Consider the following 24,025-nt stretch of genomic DNA (forward strand, 5'->3'; position numbering starts at 1 on the left):
AAAAAAAAAAAAAAAAGAAAAGAAAAGAAAGAATGAAAGAAAAGAAACAAAAAATTTCTTCCCCTTCTCAGGCAAATAAAAAATTACTCATTATTTTCTTCTATTGCAACAGTTATCCCATTATATTATAATTATTTTGAGTTTTGGGTCCTTCCTAAACTGTGAGGTACTTGAGACTGTGCCTTCTGCAGTGTGTAGCAAAATGCCAGGTATCGAGTTGGTACGCTATGCATTTTTTTTTTTTGAGTGAAAAAAATATGTAGGAAGTAAAAAAATTTAAAAACCTGTCTTAAGAGAAAGTCATAAGTCTGATAATTTAAGAAAAATATTAATGGGTCTATGGAGGGGGCACAGGAAACATATTCTATACAAAGACAAATAAAAGTACAAACCCTATGGTGTAGAAATGTGCATTTTGATGCAGTATTGTGGACTATCATGGAGAAACGCTGGAGAGAACAGATGAGGATCCACATGGCTATGAAAACAAACTGAAAGTCAGGAGGAAAAACAGTATCCACTCCAGGTGCTAACTCTACCAATGACATGATTTTGAGGAAGAAAATTCCTTCGGGAAACATACTATATCTATTATAGAGTATAGAGTTGCCTATCTATATAGGCAACATAAAATATAGTCTTGGTTTGTGGGTTGCCATATGTGGAATACCAGAATTGCTAGTTTTTCAATAATATGAGTGCAAAGCATACCTGGACTAGCAGCTTCGCTCTGTAGGAAATAAACATGATTTCTTTAATCTTTGACCTTCTGTTCTGCTTTCTGTTTTTATTAGAACTGTTTACATATATTTAAAAACTACTAGGTTTTAAGAGTTTTTTAGGAGGGGGAACAAAGTGTCTTCAGGCAAGGTCTAGAGATGCTTAATAATTGCTGAATTTAATTGAAAATATCAGTTTTTATACTGTTAATTTGACTTGATGAATTATACATTTCATTCTTTTACATTTTCCTTAGCATACTAAGAGAGGAATTGGATAAGTACTTCACTGTCCTTTCAAATAAAACAGATACTTCTGCAGAAATAAAAGGACTATTAAGTTTCTTAAGGCTGCATCTGAAGGCCACGTTCAGTGGTTCTGAATGATTTAGCTAGGAAATAAAGAGCTGTCAATATCCTATTTGTTTTGTAGCTCTTGAGCAGTATTGTGATAGTCATCTCTGGAAGGGTTCAATGAAAATTTAATTGAAATCTGTATGCAAATAAAATGAGGAATGACAGATGAGAACACTTTAACATAGACTAGGTTCAGTGATTCTCTGATTGAAATATCATTACAGTATTGACACACTACAGCCTCCCGGCTAGTATAGGTCATACCATAAAACAGGTTCAGTGTGGGTGTTTGCTTAGGCAGCTTGAAGATGTTTTATGAGGAAAGAGCAGGGCCTTGCAGCTAACATGGTGTATTCTGATTTTATAAAAGGTGATGAATATTGCTATTCAAATAATGTATTCTGTGGCCACAGTTTTCTCTTAAATTATTACATATGGTAGAATAATTCGTACGTTTTTTAAAATGGTAAGTTATTTTTATAATGATTCAGTTTTCATTTTCTTAACATCCCAATTGATTTTGAATACAAAATATTTGTTACGAAGCAGTTCGTCCCACAAATGTTTTAACTTACATCGTTCTGGGTACCTACCAGATTTTCTTTTTAATTAAGGAAGCCCTCTCTTCTGTATTATCACCTTCTTTTTGGCTTTTTACTACAGGTTTTCAGCACTTACTCCAATGAAGAGTATGACAGGAGAAATGATGACGTTGATCCCGTGGCTGCTTCAGCTGAGTACGAACTTGAAAAGCGTGTTGAAAAGCTGGACCTGTTCCCAGTGGAACTGGAGAAAGGTTCGTGAGTGCCACAGTGAATATGATAAGTAGATGTATCCTTATTTGGCTATGTTAATAATATAGAATTATTTTTCCAAAGTGTAGCCTTTTTTCTAAGGCTAGATAAAACTTTAATTCTCACAGAGGGACTTATTTATGATTTGAAAAATAATGTCATATAGATTCTGGGCATAGGGTGGGATTGAAAGTCTCCCTTATTCTTCCCACTCCCAAATGAAACCCACCCTGTTTAGCTGGCTGGGAGGGTAGTTAGGAACAGGGAGGTATGAGTGAGGCTTCGTTGGTATTCCTGGAGAGGGCTGGTGCGCCTGAGAGCCCAGACAAGAAAGCTGGCATAAGTGAGAGCGCAGGGACAGGTGATTGTGTTTTGGTGGAGAAAAGTCTTGGAATGTGGAAGATGGACACATGGATTGAAGGCTGTGAAATCAAGGAAGATTTAAATAGTAGGGCTCCATCCTCTCCCATCTGAGGGGAGAAGCACAAAGATGAGGAAGAAGAGGGAGCAGAGGGCTTCCTCCTAATGTCTTTCTCTGGAATGACAGCCTGCCTGCTGCAGTAACTGCTGACCCCGGGGACTAGAGCCTGCTATGTTTATCACCATGGAAGATAGGCACCAAGGACTAAAGCCTGACCCTGACTAGAAAGAGAAATATCACACCTGATAGAGCTTTAGAAAAAGGTAGAACAAACAATTGATAACTCGAATAACAATAAAGAAAGAAAAAAACAAAAACCCACCCAAGAGGCCAGGCTTGGTGGCTCATGCCTGTAATCCTAGCCCTTTGGGAGCCGTAGGCGGTGAATTGCTTGAGCTTTGGAGCTGGAGACCTGACTGAGCAAGAGCAAGACCCCATCTTTACTAAAAATAGAAAAATTAGCTGGATCTTGTGGCAGACACCTGTAGTCCTAGCTATTGGGGGGGCTGAGGCGAGAGGATCACGTGAGCCCAAGAGTTTGAGATTGCTGTGAGCTGTGATGCCCTGGCATTCTACATAGAGCATCAAAGTGAGATCGTCTCAAACAAACAAACAAAAAAGATCCACGGGTATTCAATATGGTTTTCAGAAAGGGATTCTTAAATTAGCAGCAACAATACATTCTTTGATTTTCAATTAAAAAACTTCACTAGGGGAATTGAAGAGAAAAGGATTGATTATTGCTGCAAATCAAATTGGTGACCTATAACATCAGGTGTAAGAAATGTCCCAAACTGATTCTCAAATGACAGAGCAAAATTCCAGGACAAATGAGGAAGGAGCCTCAATATTTATGTTGTAGGCAACAGAAGGAGAGAAGACCAAGGAAGAGGGACATATCAAATCATAATACCAGACGAAAACTTTCTTGAGCTGAAAAAAAGACCTGAGCCTCATGTTCGGAAGGGCTTATCCAGTTGTGAGTGAGAAGGCTAAAAAAGCCCAAACTGATCCCATATTTAGGCATAACTTGGGAAAAAATTCAAGTGTTCAAAGGTAAAGAGAAAATCAAAAATACCAGACAAAAATACAAATCAAACAACTAAAATACTTACAAAGGCAAAATAATTAGACTTGCACTAGACTTTTTATTTGCAACAGAGAAGCTAGACGATCTAGGTGTAATTTCATATGCCACTGAGGGCAAAAAAGATGATGATCCATGAATCCTCTGCCCATTCCAGAGAGCATTTACCTATCCTGGTCAAGGGAAGAAATTTGCTGATGAGAGTGATTTACGTCCCAATTAGCAGGAAGGAAATAAAACAAAGAGCAAATATTTGTTCAAAATAGCAAAGGTGAGGAAAATAGAACAGAAAGTGATATAAGTATTAAACACAGTATTGCTTAGATACAAAAGATATGAAAAATACCAGTCTTACCACACTAAGCATGACTGACTGCTTACTCCCGTTAAGGCACTTTCATTTGTGGGTAAAGTGAAATGAAGAGTTATGCTTATGTTTTAAAAATGTAAAATGTAAAAGCCACTCTTAGCTGGGCCATTGCATTGCTCTTAATAGCAAAAAATGAGAGCAATCCAAATATTCATCAGTTGTAAAAAGAATGTATAGATTGCAGCACATCTATGTACTGAACGATTACTCAACCGTAAAAGTGAATGAGCCACCGTTCATGCTGCAGTCTGTGTGATAGTCACAAACGTGACGTAAAGGGAAAACAGAAATGGCAAATCACAGAAGGAGAATCCCATTCACTTAAAATTTCAGAACAAAAGATAATTAAACAGCATATTGTTTAGAAATAGACAAATTAGTTTTTTAAAAAGCAGTAGTGAAGGAGAGAATGATTAACACAATATTTAGAATAACTGTCACCAAGGAAACAGGTATGATATCAGGGAGGGGTACGTAGTGGACTTTTGTAGTGTGGCTGATGTTCTGTGTCCTTAATTTATTTTTATTCTTTAAACATAATGCCTGTAGACAACTACTGCTATACATACTCTTTTGCATGAATGCTGCACTTCATACTGAATGTTAGGGAAGTTAGACAAGACGATAAACAAATGAAATAGAATTTTTAGAGATTCCAACACATTTCTTTCAGAACTAGACAGATCTATAAATAAAACAAGGATATAGAGGAGTGGACTAAGGTAATCATCTTCTTTTAAAGCTATATTTAAAGTGAAAAAATCTTATCCTATGGAGAAATTTCAAAAGCTTCATTAAAAATCAAGAGAATTTGGAAGTTGCGTAATCCATTCCTAGGCAGATGTTTGAGCAGACAGAAAATTAAAACTAGTATTCTATACCATCATAGAAAGGATTACACTTAAAAACATTTTTATCACACAGCAAAAGCCTTACTCAGGAGAAAACTTAACTCCTTAATTTCTTTCTTTAAAAGAAAACAAAAGGAAAGGAAAAAGCACTTGTCTTGAGACTCAGGAAAAGCAAACAAAATAAATCAAATGAAGTGGGATTTGAGAGAATAGTATAAATAAAAAATAATATTAATGACAGAGAAAACAGTAAAATAAGTTAATGTGAAGCTTTTTTATTTCATAGGTAGGTCCATAAAATGTATCAAACATTCACAGTAGTGGCTGAGGAAGATTGAAAGCAAATACATCCAAGTTGATAATGGAGAGCAAATGTATACAAATACACAGTCTAAGAGAATAGTCAGCCACTGAATTTCTTTGGTAAAAAAGTCAATACCTAGAAATAATTTATTATTCCCCAACAAAATATGAATTATCAAAATCAACTCAAGCAAAGTAGACTAATGGCCCTAGAAGGAACTAGAATTGTGAATTTTTATTTGTAAGATAAAAATTTAAAAGTCATCAGAACCAAATGGTTCTGTTGTACTTTTAAAGAATACGTAAAACCAGTGTTATTTATACCATTTTATATTATAGATAATGTATTCCATCAAAGGAACATATAACTGTTTATACCAAAAACTACAAAAAAACTGCTCTTGTGAATTTTATATGTATGTTTTAAAATTCTAAATAAAATAAAATGTCAAATATAGAAATATTTAAAGAGAAACAGGCATTAAGACCAAATAGCATTTAAAGTATAAGGATACAGATGGTTTATTATTAGGAAATTTATCCCCATAAGATTTAAAAGAAAAACCTATAATCATGAAAACATATCGATTTGATAACATTTAGCCACTTGGAATAAGAACTCTATAAATTAGCACATGATGGAAACTGCCTAAATATTACACATAATGTAGATCATAATACCAGCAGAGAATTCTACTTTGAAATTAGGTAAATAGTGCAGATATTTCGATTAAAACAAGAATTCAAAATCAGAATGCCCTTTAAATGAAATGATTAAATAACAGAAAGTAAAACGTGTAAAGCATCACCTTTTTTTGACATATCTATGCCCGTATCTATAATGCCATTGGTTCTAATTTTAAAATACTAGAATTGGCAAGATAATTTGTGAAGGAGGAGGTCATATCCAGTTTACATTTAATAAAACATAGTCTTTTTTCTCTATATTCACATTAAAAACCTAGAAATGAAAATGGGAAAACCATTTCCTGTACAGTAGCACCAAAACAACAAAATACTTTTATCTTTGTTACTGAAAAACCATAGAATTTATCTATATAAAATAATAAAATATTTTTGAAAGACGTGTAAGCATGGGGCAGCACCTGTGGCTCAAAGGACTAGGGCACTGGCCCCATATGCCAGAGGTGGTGGGTTCAAAATCAGCCCCAGTCAAAAAAAAAAAAAAAAAACTGCAAAAAAAAAAAAAAAGAAAGAAAGATGTGTAAGCAAATTGCAAGCTACACCATATTCTAAGACAAGAAGACTAGACTAGAGACTGATATTAAAAAGTCTCTTTGTAAATTAATAGATAAGTTTGGCACAGTTCAAATAGAACTGCCCACCCTGTTGGGTTGGGGAGAGAACTTCAAAAAGTAACACTGTATTTGATGTGGAGAAATAGAGTCCTAAAGGGAAAAGAATGAAAAAGAATTTGAAGGACTTACTTTATCAAATATCTGAATATAAAATAAAGCTTGTATGATCAGAACAAGTAGTATTCACATAGAAATCTACCAGTGGAACAAAATAGAAATTCCAGTGGAAGATGTTAGCATGCGTGAAATGTAGTATATATTGGACGCATGATGTTTCTGCCTAGAAGTAACAGCATGCTTAACTGAGCATAACCGAGCATTTATCTGGAAGAATATAAAGTTAGACACCTTCATTACATCATATATAAAAACTAACTCTACATGGGTTAAACAATTAAATAGGAAAAAAGAAAAAAATAATAAAGAAATAAAATAAAATAATAATAAAATAAAATAATAAAATAAAATAATAATAAAATAAAATAATAATAAAAGAATAAAAGAAAATGGATACAGCTATATAGATCATCTGTGTTTGTGGGAGGATGGGCTTAACCCATTTGAATGGGAAACCAGAGGTTAGAAAAGATGAACCAATTCCGTCACTTATAATTTTAAAGAAAATTGTGTAGAACAAAGTTAATAGGTAAGTGATAAATTTGGCTTGTAGGGGAGAAGGGAGCTGTATTATAGATGATATAGAGTTTATATCTATACTATGCTGAGACATTTTGAAAATTATCAGGAAAAGTACAGGTAAAACTTAGTAGAAAAAGTAGCAATTTACTGAAGAGGAAACCTAATGAGCCACATGCTGGAATTACAGGCCGAAGTCTCACTGGCACCGAGGGGAATGTAAAACCAACAAGGCTCCTTTCCTGTGAGGAAATAATCTTTGAGCTCCGGAGTACGGTGCAGCACACAGCATCTTCCGTAACAACGCTGCCTCGCTGACTTCCCCATCTTTTCACGCTGTGCTGCCCACTGGTGCTTTGTGCCTATCCCTAGGAATGCGTGCAGAGGAAGACAGGCCGGCTGCTAGGGTTTTGTTTTGTTTTGTTTTTTATTTTCTTGGAGACTCTGATGCCCTGAGTAGAGTGTTGTGTGTGACGTCATAGCCCACAGCAACCTAAAGCTCTTGGGCTCCAGCCATCCTCTTGCCTCAGTTTTTCTATTTTTAGTAGAGATGGAATGGGGCGGGGGGGGGTCTCTTGCTCAGGCTGGCCTCCAACTCCTGAGCTCAAGCAATCCACCTGCCTTAGCCTCCCAGAGTGCTAGGATTACAGGTGTGAGCCACTGTACTCGGTCTGGCTGCTAGGTTTTTGACAGTGCAGCCACAAGATGTCTGTGGCCTTCAAGTCTGCAGCCTTGAACTTCCCCCATATATGTCACATATGACACATGACAGAGGAAGCTGTGCAGAAGTGTAATGCTCCAGCACATCGGCCCCCTGGTCTGTGTGGGGCAATTGTACTGCTCCTGTATTGCTTGCGCTGCAGTGATCCCCTTGCCCTGATATGAATAGGTCTTTTGCATTAGAATTGAGGATGGCTTACGTTAACACTCTTTTCCACATTTGGGTTTTCAGCTAAACCCAAATGTAATGTTCCAGTTAAAGCTATGAAAGGAATAGGGAAGAAAGAGAATTTTACTAAGATCTGAGTCCAGGCAGAGAAAATAGATTTTAAAAACTAAGAAGTAATTTTCACGTAGGATAGTTTCAGGAAGAAACTATCTGTCGTGGTAGTGCAGATATTTCACATTTGAGAAGGCGCTCTTCGGATGTGACGAGCGTGTGGAAGTGGCACTTACAGCTCCATGTTGGCTTGATAAATGATAATTCTAATGAAGAGAAATCCGATAAATATAAGGAATATGAACGAGAATTCAGCCTGGACGCTCATAAGTCTATACACCAGAGATTTCATGCAGGAGAGAAACCCTATGGAATTATTCAGTGTGGAAGAGGCTACAGAGATCATTCTTAGACAACACGAGGTCAGCGCACCGTGGGGAAAATTTATATGGATGTAAATACCATGGAAAGGATTTTCAGTAGTCATTCATCCCTTATCAATACGAACGAATTCACACTCTAGAGAAACCCTATGAATGTGATGAAAGTAAACGAGAATTCAGCCATCAGCTAAACTTCATCCACAAAAAATAATTCATGTGGGGAAGAAGAAATCCTGTACGTACAACCAGTGTCAAAGAGCCTTCAGCCTGTGTCAATCCCTTTACGTGCACAAGAAACTCATTCTGGGGAAGAACTCTGACTGTAATGTATCTAGGAAAACTTGTAGCTAGATAAGTTGTCTTGATGAACATCAGAATATTTATACCAGAGAAACAATTTGAATAAAATAAATATGAGAAATCACGTGTATGCAGACATTCTAAACATAGCGAGTGAGGGGAGTCTTTAGTGATCACTCATCCATAAGTCAACAGTAAAGTTCTAATACTGGAGGGATACTTAGGTGTTGAATCATTGTGGTAATACCTTCAGCTGGGGTTCACATCAGAAAACTCATCCAGGAGAAATACTGTAACAAATCCTTTAACAGACAACTGAGCAAACAACTCAGATTTTTGCCAAGTGACATTTTTTTTAAACATATATAAAATGAAGATGTAGGATTGTGAATTAGGCTTAGAAATATTTAAAGGAGATGTTGATCACAAGTAATAATTAAAGGGATGAACCCTCTTCAAAAGAATACTAATTAAGAATACTTAGTAAAGGTTATTGCTAACATGTCTTTTATAAGCATCAAGCATTCTGTTGAGTATGTGGGCAGGTTTTCCTTAATAATCCATCACTGTTGATTAGCTAGTATTTATTTTTTTATGCTGTTAAACCATGATTGCAAAGAGTTTGAGGCCATCAGAAAATAACCTTGAATGTCAACCAAAACATATGGTACACAAAGTTGTGTGTCTTACTTTGTTGATGTTAAACTGAATATATTCACAGAAAGGAAAAATGGAAATATGAATAACACGATTGGTAAGTGAACTTCAAGAAACTACTGTTCATAAGACCAATAAAATGGAAACAAAAGTGAGTACCTGTGCATAGAAGAATGGGCGGGGAGGGGAATACATGATGATACCATCTCACCATGAAATGCTGCAGCCGTTAGAAATGACTGAGACCCAGCTCTAAGGCAGGGGTGTCCAACCTTTCCTTTCCTCTGCTGCATGCTGGAAGAATAAGAGTTGTCTTGGGCTGCATTTTAAATACACAAACACTGACGAATGCTGACTGGTGAAAAGAAAGCCCCTGCATACTTTTCATGATATCTAACATCACAGATAAGCAAAAATCATCCCCATGAAATTAGCATGTGGCCCATGGGCCACAGGTTGGACACCCCTGACTTAGAGCTGTGCAAGTTGATATCATTGGATTTTAAAAGTAAGCTGCGGAGTGATGTAGATGTAATCTTATTTGTGTAAAGCAAATAGGAAGGGATAAAACACCAAATCTGTGTGCACATATGTATATATTGGAGCTGTTGATAAGTATATTTGCTTATGTAATAGTATGTGTCTTTGAGTACTTTGTGCTATCTTATTAAGGGAATGGGCAAGTTAAAGAGAAAACTATCTGAATAAAGGAGAAGTTCCAGATATATTTTGAGCACATTTCTTTAAAATTATTTATGTATTTTAATTTGAGGGCTTTTATGCTCAAATTAATTCATGGGATTATTTTGGGAATCTGGTAAAATGGATTAATTACTCAGTAACCAAATTGTTTCCTTTTCTTGAGAATACAATAAGTTACCAACTATAGTATTAAAATGAGACTAAACTCATGAGTCTTTTGGAGGATCTTATTAGATACCCTTATTCCCTAGCTTATAAAAACATCTTAAAGCAAACATATCATACGTCCTATCCACAGAGAAGCTCAAAATTAGAAGCAGCAAATAAGCCTTACCAGCTAATTGTGTACTATTTATACCAGAGAAACAATACGAATAAAATAAATATGAGAAATCAAAGTAAAACAGGTTATTCTGTTTGTTTTCTTTGTCATAGATGAGGATGGTCTTGGTATAAGTATTATTGGAATGGGTGTTGGAGCAGATGCTGGACTTGAAAAGCTGGGAATATTTGTCAAGACAGTGACAGAAGGTGGTGCTGCTGAACGGGATGGCAGGTAAACTAACCATTGTTGTTAATAACTTAAAATCTTAGGGAATTAGTTTTTCAAATTCTTTTAGTGGTAGCTATCTTCTTTTTTTTTTTTTTTTTGAGCAGAATTTTCAAAGTGTTTCTCAGATGTAGAAATTGTTAAAACACTGAAATTACTTTCTCATATAAAAAAAGGCAGAATATATGCTTTCTTTAATACATATTAGATAAATGGCTGAGTGGATCTATCTATCCATACCTGCCTTTTCCCATCCATGTATCTGTGTAGCGGAAGAGGGCAGAAACATGACTATGTATGTGATTAAAGCCCATGGACTGGGGGAGTCAGTAGGTAGTTTCATTTCAGAAATGTTGAAATAAATAATCGTTCCAGCATTTTTGAAAAAATAGAGATAGAAGATAGATTAGGAATTCTCATACTGCACTGATGGTAATTCTAGAGATTAGTGTTTTTCCAAATGTGTTTATCTAAAAACACAGGTTCTTCAGTATCACCTAAACTTGTACAATTAAAATCTCTAGAAGGGTCTGCCCTCTGCATTTAAATATCCATCTTGGGTATAATTCTGATGAACCGCAGAGCACATCATTGTTTAGTGTGTTGGCTTTCACCATCTCTAGTTACATGCATCTTTACAGAGTTTGATTAATCCATATACTAGGCTCCTGATGTATCAGGTTGAGGATAGAGACAGAGGTTAGCATCTTACAGAATACCTGAGACTGGATAACACATAATAAACAGAAATTTATTCTGGAGGGTGGGAAGTCCAGCATCAAGGTGCTGCAACCGGTGAGGGTCTTGCTATGTCATCCCATGGCAGAAGGCAGAAAGGCAAGAGACTGCTCGTGAGAGAGCAAGAGGATGTCAAGTTCACTTTCCTCGTAAACCCACTCTGGAGATAGTGCGTCCATTTCCATGATAGCAACGTTAATCACCTCTTAAAGATCTCACCTCTCATCACTGTTGCCTTCAGGATCAAGTTTTCAACACAAGAATTTTGGGGGGATACATTCAAACCATAGCAGTTGGGAACAGAAATAAAAGTAGACCCAAAAATATGACCGCCAAATTTAAAGAAATATCATCCCTTTTTTTTTTTCTTAAAGAACATTGAATGAGTAGCTTGGATTTTTTTCACTGTTTGAATATATATTTATCAATCTTAGCAGAAAATAATAAAGCATGTTAAAAATAATTTTTGAATCTGGTGAGACTCATAGCAGTATTATTTCTTTGGTGCTGCTAAAAACACATTGAAGGCTCAGCACCTATAGCCCTGTGGTTAGGGCGTTAGCCACATACACCTGGGCTGGTGGGTTTGAACCCAGCCCGGGCGTCCTAAACAACAATGATAACTACAATAACAACAAAAATAACTGGGTGTTGTGGCGGGCACCTGTAGTTTCAGCTACTTGGGAGGCTGAGGCAAGAGAATTGCTTAAGAGTTTGAGGTAGCTGTGAGCTGTGATGTCACAGCACTCTTCCAAGGTTGATATAGTAAGACTCTGTCTCACACACACACACACTGGATGGTTCTGAAGGAGAACTAAATTGATTTGTATAAATAGAAAATTGCACTTTCTGTATTTTCTTTCCCATGAGACTGGGGACATGTTAGTCAGGAGACTTGTTTGTGTTCCTGTCGCTGGTATTACTATAAAAGATATACTTAGTGCGGTACTTTGCACAGAGAAGATTTGAAATGAACCTTTTGAGTGAATGTTCAGCTGACTACATATGTCACACTTAAAGAAAATGGGATAGGAATATTTCGTTTGAAAGTAATTTATTAGCAGTCTTCCTCCTTTTCAGAGTAGTTAAGAAAATAACCTCTTTGCTCTTTTAATGAATTACACAATGGTAGTAGTATTTCCCATTATTAATTTAGCATCTTTCTTCCAAGGGAGCTAAAATTTCCTGTAAAATCTACCTTATTTGTCATTAATTTGATGAAAAATTTTGAGGGATTTTAAAGTGATAGGAAATAATGTTTGTAGTTAACATTCAAACAATACTAAATTATTATGAACCTTCTCTGTTAAGTGAATTGGCCACAAAGCCAAACCAAAATGCAACTTGATTAAAAAACAAAAAGCTGGGAAATTTTCCAGACCTATTTATTTTTCTCTCATTCATTTTTAAATTAGGTTTATTTTCTATTAACCTATTTACTGACTTTTTTTTATCTTGCATAGTTTTGTTATTTATACAGCCTTAGAACTTTGTGGCATCAGTCCCAGTGTGTATTTCCTCCTTGTAAAAGAATGTTTACCTAGCATACTAACCTTGCTGCTGTCATAATAGGCGCTTAATAAATGCCTCCGTGAATATAGTCAGAGAAGTAACTTAATGTGATGAAATGAGTAGAATCTTCAAGGACATGCAGCCACAAGTTTTTTTTTTTTTTGAGATAGAGTCTCTCAGCTGTCACCCTGGGTAGAGTGCTGTGGTGTCACAGCTCACAGCAACCTCAGACTCTGGGGCTTAAGAGATTCTCTTGCCTCAGCCTCCCAAGTAGCTGGTGCCCACGACAATACCCAGCTATTTTTGTTGTTGTTGTTGTTGTTTGGCAGGCCAGGGCCATGTTGGAACCCGCCAGCCCCAGGGTATGTGGCCGTACCCTAGGCCCTGAGCTACAGGTGCTGCCCAGCCAGAAGTTTTCACTTCATTCACTCTACTTAGCAGCTATGGGATATTGGACAAATTATTTAATTTTCACGTTATCTATGTTGCAAGGTTATTGTAAGTACTCAGTAAGCTTATGTAAATAAGGAACCTTTCACATTTCTGTTTGTGTATGTTCAACCAGTTTGAAATTTAGTAAAAAATAGTGATTATGGGGGAAGTTTTGTGAAAAACTATTGAAAGGTGAACAATGTATGTACAGAATCATAAAATTTTGGTGGTTGGAGGGACTATAGAGATCTTAAAATTCGTGCGTTTTATTTTACATGTGTAAGAAATTAAGTGTGTGTGTGGATGAGAAACTGAGAAAATAAGTGTAAGAAATTGAGTGTTCATATGTGGATGGGAAAATAAGTGGTCTCATAATTTGACCTATGACGGTTTTAATAGCTTTTAAATTATTATATTATTATTATTACCATCATTACTAGTGTGCTCATTTGCATAGTAAATATATACGGCTCTATGTAGTTTTTCAATCACAACTAAATTGATAAGGTACTCTGGGGAGGTTCTACTTCAGACCTTAGTTACTGAGGTTCTGGGTTAGATGTTCTCTGTAATAGTTCCTGTTAGCTTTAAAAGGATAAGATTCTGTGTTATAGGTTTCTAGCTTGCTATAATTTGGTAACACTTCCTGTTTAAGAAAACTTAACTCGGATCAATTTTGGATTTAGTCCTACTTCCCTCAAGTAATGTTAAATAAGCAAAAATATATAGTATAGAAAGTTTTTCCCCCTCCCTTTTCTCCTACCTTCCTGCCCCCACATAAGAAGCCTTTTTTTCATTGTGATGTTTTTACTTCTAAATGGCTCATAAACTCTCACCATATTTTGGGCACTTTTAAAGATTTGCCATGGGTACTTACCTCCTGATTTATCCAGGGTAGTTAAAAAGTTTCGAGTATCCTTATTCTTTGATATTATGTCGTACTTCCTAAATTTTCTTTTGTCAAGCTTTTCATGTCTCTGTTTTCTCATATGATGCCTTAAGCATAGAGAGTGCTTAATAAGCAGTGCTTTGACCACTTTCGAAACATTTTCTTGAGCCTAACTTTCTTTGTTTCTTTTTGTATTTGTGCTACTCTGACTCCTACAGAGTAGCTTGTAATGTCGCTCAAAGACGTGATAGCCATTTCCACCTTCAGCTTTAAATTTTTAGTAAAATATTATTATATCTTTTAGGATGGCACACAGGACACTTTCACACACTAGTGATTCTCCAATCCTCTTTGCTGATTCCATGAAACAAAATTAGTTTTAAAATAACAGAATTCAAAATGCCAAGTTGTAGAACAAAGGCCATTAATGATGCAGTTCTAAGATGGCAAATCACACGCGCATTGGGGGTCTGCTAATTTTGGTTCCTGTTTTTGTTTCTCAAACTTTTGTTTATCTTGACTTTTCTTTTCTTTTCTCCTTTCCTTTCCTTTTCCTTTCTTTTCTTTTCTTTTCTTTTTTTTTGGAGACAGAGTCTCACTCTGTTCACAGCAACCTCAAACTCCTGGGTTCAAGTCATTCTCCTGCTTCAGTTTCCTGCATAGCAGAGATCACAGGCATGCACCACAACTCCTGGCTATTTTTTTTTTCTTAATTCCAGATTAATATAAGAGTACAAACAATTATGTTACATTGTTTGCATTGTTAGGTTAAATCTAAGTTGTAGTTGAACCCTTCACCTAGGAGATGTGCCTTATAGCCCTACACTGCGCCCATTAGGTGAGAGCTTCCCAAACCCTCCCCCCAGTCCTGTCTCCCTCCTCCCTGCTACTTGAATTTAATTGTGTTTTTCTCTCATATGGGCATGTAGTTGTTCACTACTTGTTTCATATCAGTATTGAGTACATTGAATACTTACTTTTCCATTCTCGTGATACTTAGGAGCTAATTGTTTAGTTTTCAGTAGAGACAAGGTCTTGTTCTTGCTCAGGCTGATTCATCATCATTTTAAAGCACTATCATTTTCTGTTTTTTAGAAGAGGTATCAGATAGGAAATTAAGGTAGTATATAATTTTAAATTTTTAAAATTTAAGATATTTCCCCCATTTTGGGGCATTCAAGTATTGGTTCTCATGATTTTAATTGTTTTTGACCATCTTTGGGAGTAATAGCAACATATAAAGCAGACAAACAGTTCTATTCTTATGCTTATCCTGTAGCAAATTCACCCTCTCTAAGGATCCATTCCTGCTCTGAGTTACCCTCCAGCCTAGATGAACCCTGTATGGACACTGCTGTTTTAATTGAGTCTGTCACAATCCCTTAGTTGATGGTTTCCTCTTAGTACACACACTCATGTCGCTCTTCTGATTAAATATTTTGCTTGTTGGATTATTATGGCTTTGAGATGAATTTTCATATACATTGAAAACGTCACTATCTCACTTTTAGGGAAGATCTCTGTTGACCCAAGTTCATTAATGTTGCTCCAGCTGGTCTCCCAGTCATTCATCTTTGGTTGCTTTGTTGTTGTAAGCCCTGTGAGGTAGGGTTTAGTTTTTTTTTCCCTTCCCAGAAACATCGTGTCAATAAATAACTATCCAGTAACATTAAACAAAACCTAGACTAGTCCAGCTTATGTATTTTCATTAGCGTTATGCCCACTGATTCTGGTTTTTAGATTAAGAATCAGGGAGTCTCAGCACTATCACAGTGAGGCTCTTGGGCCGTGGTGCTGCACACTTTGGTTTATTATAAGCACATGGAAACTATTGAGGAATTGGCCAGGATGAGAAGGCTTTACAACCTAGCCAGGTACATTCCCATAAATTCCATTCCAGTCGACAGTATTTCCAGGGGAAACAGGCTATTTCCTCTGCTACTCTGGAAAATTTTTGGAAAGTCAAGATTGTTCATAGAACTGACTACTCTTTGTACTGTGGGGCTGTCTGATACAGACCTCTGTCTGTGTCATTTTTACCACCAGGAATCATCTCTTGTCTTTTCTGTGCTTTTAATTATAGCTAACATTTACTATTCTGTGAGATTGCATCTGAAAGTTGTATCTCACAGGGCAAGAGATGCAAGCAAAGTGGGTCCCTACCATGATAATCCATTTGCATGTTCAGTTTACTACTGGCTTATGAATGAGTGGGTTATAATGTCATCTGTGGTAGGAATAAACTTGAGCTCCATAGAAAGATAAATTGAAAAGCCCCTCAAATAGCAAACTCCATAGAACTCTCCTCCCTCCCTCCCTCCCTCCTTCCTTTTTAAAATTTAAAGATGGTTTTTCTTTTCTTTTTTTTTTTTATTGTATATCAGCTTTTGAGATTTTTTTTCTCATTTTTTTGAAATGAGAAATTTAAAATAAATATTGTTTTCGTGGAAAAATAATCAAACCAAATATTGTCGCTGTTTCTATTGCGTGAAGTGCTTTATAGCTTGAAGCTCTTCTGTCTTCTTGGTGAGCACTTCTGGTGCTCTTCATTCCTTTTGGAGCTCAGTCCATATTTCCTTATACCATCATGTTCCTTCTCCCTGGAGCATTTCCTTTAACACTTTTATTTTATTTTATTATTTCTTTGAGAGAGTCTCACTCTGTCACCACAATTAGAGTGCTGTGGCATCATAGCTCACAGAAACCTCAAACTCCTGGGTTCAAGTCATTCTCCTACTTCAGCCTCCTGAGTAGCTGGGACTGTAGGCTCCTGCTACAATGCCTGGCTAGTTTGTTTTGTTTTATTTTCTATTTTTAATAGAAATAGGGTCTTGCTTTTGCTTAGACTGTTCTTGAACTCCTGAGCTCAAGCAATCCACCTGTCTTAGCCTCCCAAAGCACTAGAATTACACGTGTGAGCCATTGGGTCTTCTGGTAATATCCAAAAATGTTGTTTTTCCAAATTTTTTTTTTTTTTGAAACATGTCTCACTCTGTCACCTGGGGAGAGTGCCATGTTATCATCTTTATTCATTGCAACCTCAAACTTCCAGGCTCAAGTGACCCTCTTGCCTCTGCCTCTCAAGTATCTGGGACTGTGGATGCCTACTATGATCCCTGGATAAGTTTTCTATTTTTAGTAGAGAGATGGATCTCACTCTTGCTCAGGTTGGTCTTGAACTACTGAGCTTAAGGAATCCATCAACCTTGGCCTCCCAGAGTGCTAGAATTACAGGCGTGAGTCCCTGCACCTGGCCTTTTTTTTTTTTTTAAGGGTTTTCTCTGTATGAAATTTTAGGTTGGTGACTTTTTTTGTCTTTTGGTACTTTTTGCAGATATTCCCCCCATTTTGGGGCACAAGGGTGTACGTAAACATAAGTGTGTTTATATAAATGCATGAAGAAAATAAGGAAATACTGTAAATTTTGTGTTAGTTTTTGCATATTTAATTGTATATGATGGGGATTGTAAAATTTCTGTTGAAATATAAAAAGTGCTCAAAATTGTGTGTATTAATTCCCACACCCCTTTTGAAAAACTACCCTTTGGCTTTGAGTTATAGATTATAGATCCTTGAGTCTGAACCATTAGTCTTGTTATTTTATGATTATGCCAATGTGCATGTTTAACAAAGAGCAGATGACTATAACGAATGCTTCAGTCTAAAGGAAAACTTTTCAGACTATTTCAATACCCAGCCATAAAGTGCCATCATCAATTTTCAAGTTAGTATGTGTGACGGCATTTTAAACTCATAAAGGTAATACATGTTCATGGTTAAAAATTTGGAACATATAGAGAAATGTAAAGAAGAAAAAACCCCTCATGTTATAACATCATATAGAGTTAGTTGCCCATTGTTAAAATTCGACTGGTGAATTTCCTTCCATGTTTTGTTTGGTTTAGTTTATGATATTCCCAAGGATTTCAATCCCTAAAACGTACCTACCCACGTATGCCCTTTACATGCACATGTATGTATGTATATATAAATGTTTGTGGATGTGGATGTGGATGGTATTCTCAAACAGGCACCATACCTTACTGAAATTGTATATCAGTATCTCTACCCGTCCTTGTATTATAGGCAGGATCAAATCACTTTGCTGGGTTACTGACTGAATGGATCGATCAAATCAATGTGGACAGCATATTATTTTCCCCACTTATGTTTTTCCAGCACTTTTGCTATCTTTCTTTTGATTAGAGCACTTAGTTCCTTCAGTTATACTTGTTTCATCGCATTCTATTGGCATCACTCTGACAAGGACACTTATTTTCAGAGACTTATTTGTCCTAGTTTGTTCTTCCTTTATTCTTGCCCATTAACGCAGTCATCACCTTAGTTTCCTTTCATTTCAGATCGTTCCGTCTGTTGGCAATGTCCAGCGTATTTTGCTATTTTTTTTTTCTTCCCCAGTAAATGCTACCTTGCTACATGTATTTTATTTTAAAGCCTGTTGTTAAGATTTTTGATCTTTTATTTAGTACTAAACTTTTGCCTTCTACAAAAATGTCTGCCTTCTCAAATGCTGCTGCTGGATTATAATCACCTCTCAAAGAAAAGTTACCATTTGACTGGGACCTTCCAGAGAAGGCTTTTCAGAAGTAGGGTAGGGATTTATGGGCAGCGTTTTGTAAAATATGCAAGTCTTTTCAGGGTTTGGCTTGCCTTATAGTTTTTAGTTAATGTGAGTAAAAAATAAAAAAATATATTGAATTGAAATTAGGGGTTGGAGGTTGATGGTACTCTGATATTTGGAAGGCAAATTAATGAAAATATACACAGTGTTTATAAAACACAGGCTCAACGATTTTAAGATATCAGGTGATCCCATATTCATCTGTAGGTTCCAAGAAATTCCTATCAAAATTCCAACAGGCTTTTTTTTTGTTGATAGAAATTCACAAGCTGGGGGTGGTGCCTGTCGCTCAAAGGAGTAGGGTGCCAGCCCCATATGCCGGAGGTGGTGGATTCAAACCCAGCCCCGGCCAAAAGAAAAAAATGAAATTCACAAGCTGGTTCTAAAATGCATATAGAAATGTAAAGATTTAGAATAATAATTCTGAAAAAGAACAAAGTTAGAACACTGCCCTTATCTGATTTTTTAAGACCTAACATAAAGTTTCAATAATCAAAGCATGCTTTTCTAAATTTCTGGGAAGAGTAATTGACAAAAGGAAAATGATTCTGGACCTGCTCTGTGGGAAAATTGAGGCTGTACGTCTCTACCCGTATGAATGAAGTGGGACAAAGGCAGAGAGAAGCTATATGTGAGAATTGTTCATCTGCTATAATATTTAATCCACTAATTAATATTTAGCCTATTATAATTAATTATAATGAACTCGCCATAGTAACTTAATGAGCAATATTTTTGCTTATTTGGGTGAAGTAGTCCAGTCTTATACATAGTAAAATAAGGTGGGGTAAAGGCTGATGGAGGCATAGATCATTAAAGTTTAAATTTCACAAATGATAATGTATAATTAAAATGTGAGAATTAGGTCAAGATCCAATGCTGAAGAAACTTGAAAAGCTAAGTTAAATGAATAGAGATATATTTTATTGGAATGATGAAGCTCGTGGTATTTTGTATCAAATTTTTCTCTTAGAGCTTAAACATCTTTATTGAGATACGATTCACATACCATATAGTTTACTTATTTAGTAAATGTATAATGCAATAGTTTTTTCTAATACTCAAGTTACATGGCCAGCATCACAATCAATTTTAGAATTACCCCCAAAAGAAAAATGGTCATCCATGTTATAGCATTTATTGGTACATAATTAATTTCATTGACAAATAATATTCCATTAAATGGGCATATCATATTTTGTTCATTCACTCTGATATCATGTAATGGATCTTTGCATTTTTCACTTTTGGCTGTGTGAATAATGCTGCTGTGAATATTCATGTACTAGTTTTTTGTGTGAAAATATTTTCATTTCTCTCATAATTAGAAGTAGAATTTCTGGGTCATATAATAACTCTCTGCTTAACCTTTTGAGGAGGCACCAGAATGTTTTCTAAAGCAGTTGCATTATTGCACATACCCACAGGTAGTGTATGAGGGTTCCAATATCTCTTCATCCTCACAGACACTTATTACCTGTCTTTTTGATCGTCACCCTCTAAGTAGGTATAAAGAGGTGTTATATTTTGGTTTTAACTTGCATTTCATTGGTGGCTAATAATCGTAAGAATTTTCTTAAACAATTTCATGTGTTTATTGGCCATTTTTATATCCTCTTCAGAGAAATGCCTTTTCAGATTCTTGCCCATTTTCAAATTGGATTATCTTTTTATTAGTGAGTTATAAGAGGTCTTTGCCATATTCTAGATACAAACCCCTTATCAGTTGTCTGATATATGATATGTAAATATGTTCTTCTAATCTGTAAATTGTCCTTTTACTTTCTTGCTGGTTTCCTTGGAAGCACAAAATAATTTAATTTTGATGAACTCTAATTTATCTAGTTTTTGTTTTGTCACTCGTATTTTGATATAATTTCTAAAGCTTTGCCTAATCTGAGGTCATAAAGATTTACTCATTTATTTTCTTCTGAGCATTGTATAGTTTTAGCTCTTACATTTAGGTCTATTCTGTTTAGTTACTTTTGCTTATGGTGTGAGGAAGTGATCTAACTTATTCTTTTCCCTGTGGGTATTCACTTTATCAGCACCACTTGTTGAAAAGACCAGTCTTTTTCCATTAAATGGTCTTGGCACCCTTGTCAAAAATCAGTTGGCTATAAGTATAACAGTTTATTATGTGGACAAGATTAATTTTTTAAGGATTGATTTGCAGACTAGATTTTAGGAACACATAAGGCTAATCATGATGAGATGTGTTAGAGGAAGCTTTACAGTAGTATCTGTGAAACAATATTGACCTCAGCCTGTGTAACTTACTGGGAGGTATGTATCAAGGGATAAAAATGATATCATTATGTTTTCAGCATGCATTTTAAATGCATTATGTATTTGACATATATTATGTATCTGTCTTTTATAATCATTTCATCTTCCCTATCCAATGATTTAATTCACGTTCATTATTTTGTACTAACAGAACTATGTAGAATGAATTTAGGAGCAGAGGAGTCTTCTGTAGGACTTCTGAGCTATGGAGTATTCCCAAATATCTTGAGGCATTCTCTGGGGACTTAGGCATTGGCCCTCTGTCCTGACTTTCAGTGCAGCAAATTAGGATAGGCCAAGGCATCTGTATTTTATATAGTTGCCTGGGTGATTCTAAGGTACAGCTCTGGACACATTGTTTTCTGTTTTTTGTTTTTTTGTTTTTTTGTTCTTTTATAGTACTAGTCTCTAATGAACCATCATATCTTCATTTTTGTTGCTTAGCTTTCCAGTGTTGTCTGTGATTTTCAAGTATTATCTCTGGGTTTCTCTTGTGTATTTAGTCCTTGGCTGGCTAACCACCATCTTGCTAAAAGATGACTATTTTTCCCCTTTTCCTAATTAAAACCTCTTAGACATCATAGGTCCATAGATTTCAGACTTTAGACTGAACAAGAATCAATGAAGATACATAGTAAAATATAGATTGATGGGATCTTCTTTTAGAGTGGGAATTGTATATCTGATTTAAACAAGTATCTAGGTGATTCTGATACAGGTGGTTGGAGTACCATACTTTGAAGAACTATGCCTTAGGGTATTTCTAAGCCAAACAATAGTATTTTTGTTAGAAAGATGTTAGAGGTGGATTTATTGGTATTCACCCCACTTACCACTAATGCCGAAATCTTAATATTCAGTTGTCCTCTTTATGAAGTCCCCAGCAGAGGACCCTATGAAAAAGATTGCTGGCTTTGTAGGAGTCTATGAGCTCATTCATTATTACCTGGCGTTTCTGGTTAAGGCAGGTCTGATCATGTGAGTTTGCTGATATCTTATGTGACATTTCCTACTTCCATTCCCTATCCTAAATCCTTTTTCAACTTTTATTTTCTATTATTTTCTATGATTGAAGTATAATTGACAAATTATACCTTAATAATTGAGGTATTGTTATGAAATGATTGCCTCAATCAAGCTAATTAATGCAACATATCTGTCACCTCACATAGTTCATTTCTTGTATTGTGAGAATACTTAAGGTCTCCTTTCAGAGTGAATTACAAAGTACATAGTAATTATTTTTAACTATAGTCACCATGCTGTACATTGGTTCTCCAGAATTTATTCATCTTATAAATGAAAGTTTCTGCTCTTGGTTCACTGTCTTCCCATTTTTCACATCTCCTGACCTCTCGTAACCAGTTGCTACTCTCTGCTCCTGTGAGTTTTTATTTTTGAGATTCCGTATATAAATGAGATCACATGGTATTTGTCTTTTGAGTCTAGCTTATTTCACTTAGCCTATTATCCTCCAAATGCATATGTGATGTCCCAAATGGCAGGATTTCCTTTTTTATTCAAGCTGAATAACATTTCTCTCTGTGTGTATGTATATGTATATGTTAGTACATATATATATTATATATAATGTGAGTATATATATATATGTATATTTATCCATTCATCCTTCAATACTTAGGTTGTTTCCATATCTTGCTATTGTGAGTAATGCTGCTGCAATGGATATGAGAAATAGTGATTCAAAATAGTGATTTTATTTCCTTTGGATATATTCCCAGAAGTGGGATTGCTGGATCATGTGGTGGTTCTATTTTTATTTTTTCAAGGAAACTCTGTACTACTTTCCATACTGGAATGTATCTCAACACAACAAAAGCTGTCTATGACAACCCCACAGATAATGTGATATTCAATGCTGAAAAGCTGGAAACACTCCCTCTAAGATCAGGAACAAGATACAGATAGATGCCCACTCTTGCCACTTCACAGCTTAGTACTGGAAGTCCTCGGCTGACAATTAGACAAGAAAAAGAAACAAAAGATATCCAAATTAGAAAGGAAGAAGTAAAATTGTCTCTGTTTGAAAACTCTAACGACTCCTTCAAAAATCTTTTAGAAATAACACACACATTCAGCAAAGTTGCAGGATACAAAATCACCATCTATGTATTAGCTGTGTTTTATATACTGACAGCATGCTATCAAGAAATGAAGAATAGCATCCAAAAAGAATAAAGCACAAGAATAAATTTCATAGAGGAGTTGCAAAGCTCTGTACACTGAAAATTATAAAATATTGATGAAAGAAATTAAAAACACACAAATGAATGGAGAGATGTTTTCTGTTCATAAGAAATGAGAATAAAGGCTCGGCGCTTGTGGCTCAAGTGGCTAAGGCGCCAGCCACATACACCTAAGGTGGCAGGTTCGAATCCAGCCCGGCCCGCCAAACAATAATGACAGCTGCAACCAAAAAATAGCCAGGTGTTTTATATTTAGTATATCTACCACCCCAAGTATTTATCATTTCTACATGTTGGGAACATTTCCAGTCCTCTCTTCTAGCTATTTTGAAATATTCAATGTATCATTGTTAACTGTAGTCACTCTATTCTGCTATCAGACGTAGAAACTTGTACCTTCTATGTTTATATCCTTTAACCAGCCTCTCCATCCACTTCCCACCCGTACACCCTTCGTAGTCTTTTGTTATCTATCATTCTATTCTCTACCTTAATGAGAACAATATTTTTTTAGCTTCCGTGTATGAGTGAGAACATGTGATATTTCTCTTTCTTGGCCTGACTTATTTCACTTAACATAACCATTTCCAGTATCATTTACCTTGATGAAAATGACTTGATTTTATTATTTTGGCCAAGTAGCATTCCATTGTTTATACATACCTCATTTTCTTTGTCCCTGTGTATGTTAATAGAAACTTAGGTGGATTCTGTATCTTTGCAATTGTGAATAGCACTGGAGTAAACATGTTTTAAATGCAGATGTGCCTTTGATGTACTGATTTCCTTTCCTCTGGATAATTACCCAGTAGTGGTATTACCAGATCCAATGGGAGTTCTATTTTTAGTTTGTTCAGAAATCTCTTTACTTTTTTCCATAAAGATTATATTTACTGGCTCAGCGCCTATAGCTCAACCGGCTAAGGC

At 35.7% G+C, this 24,025-nt stretch overlaps 1 protein-coding gene across 1 annotated transcript in view; it reads left to right on the forward strand.

The window, feature by feature from the left end:
• PPP1R9A (protein phosphatase 1 regulatory subunit 9A) overlaps positions 1 to 24,025 on the forward strand; it is a 300,931-nt gene that overhangs the window by 165,558 nt on the left and 111,348 nt on the right. The window contains exons 3-4 of the mRNA XM_012811566.2: positions 1,740 to 1,872; positions 10,275 to 10,395. Coding sequence (XP_012667020.1) covers positions 1,740 to 1,872; positions 10,275 to 10,395 — 254 coding nt within the window. The remainder of the gene's footprint in view (positions 1 to 1,739; positions 1,873 to 10,274; positions 10,396 to 24,025) is intronic.

The sequence above is a fragment of the Otolemur garnettii genome, unplaced genomic scaffold, assembly GCF_000181295.1.
Source record: "Otolemur garnettii isolate 467f Iridium unplaced genomic scaffold, OtoGar3 scaffold00005, whole genome shotgun sequence".
NCBI lineage: Eukaryota > Metazoa > Chordata > Mammalia > Primates > Galagidae > Otolemur > Otolemur garnettii.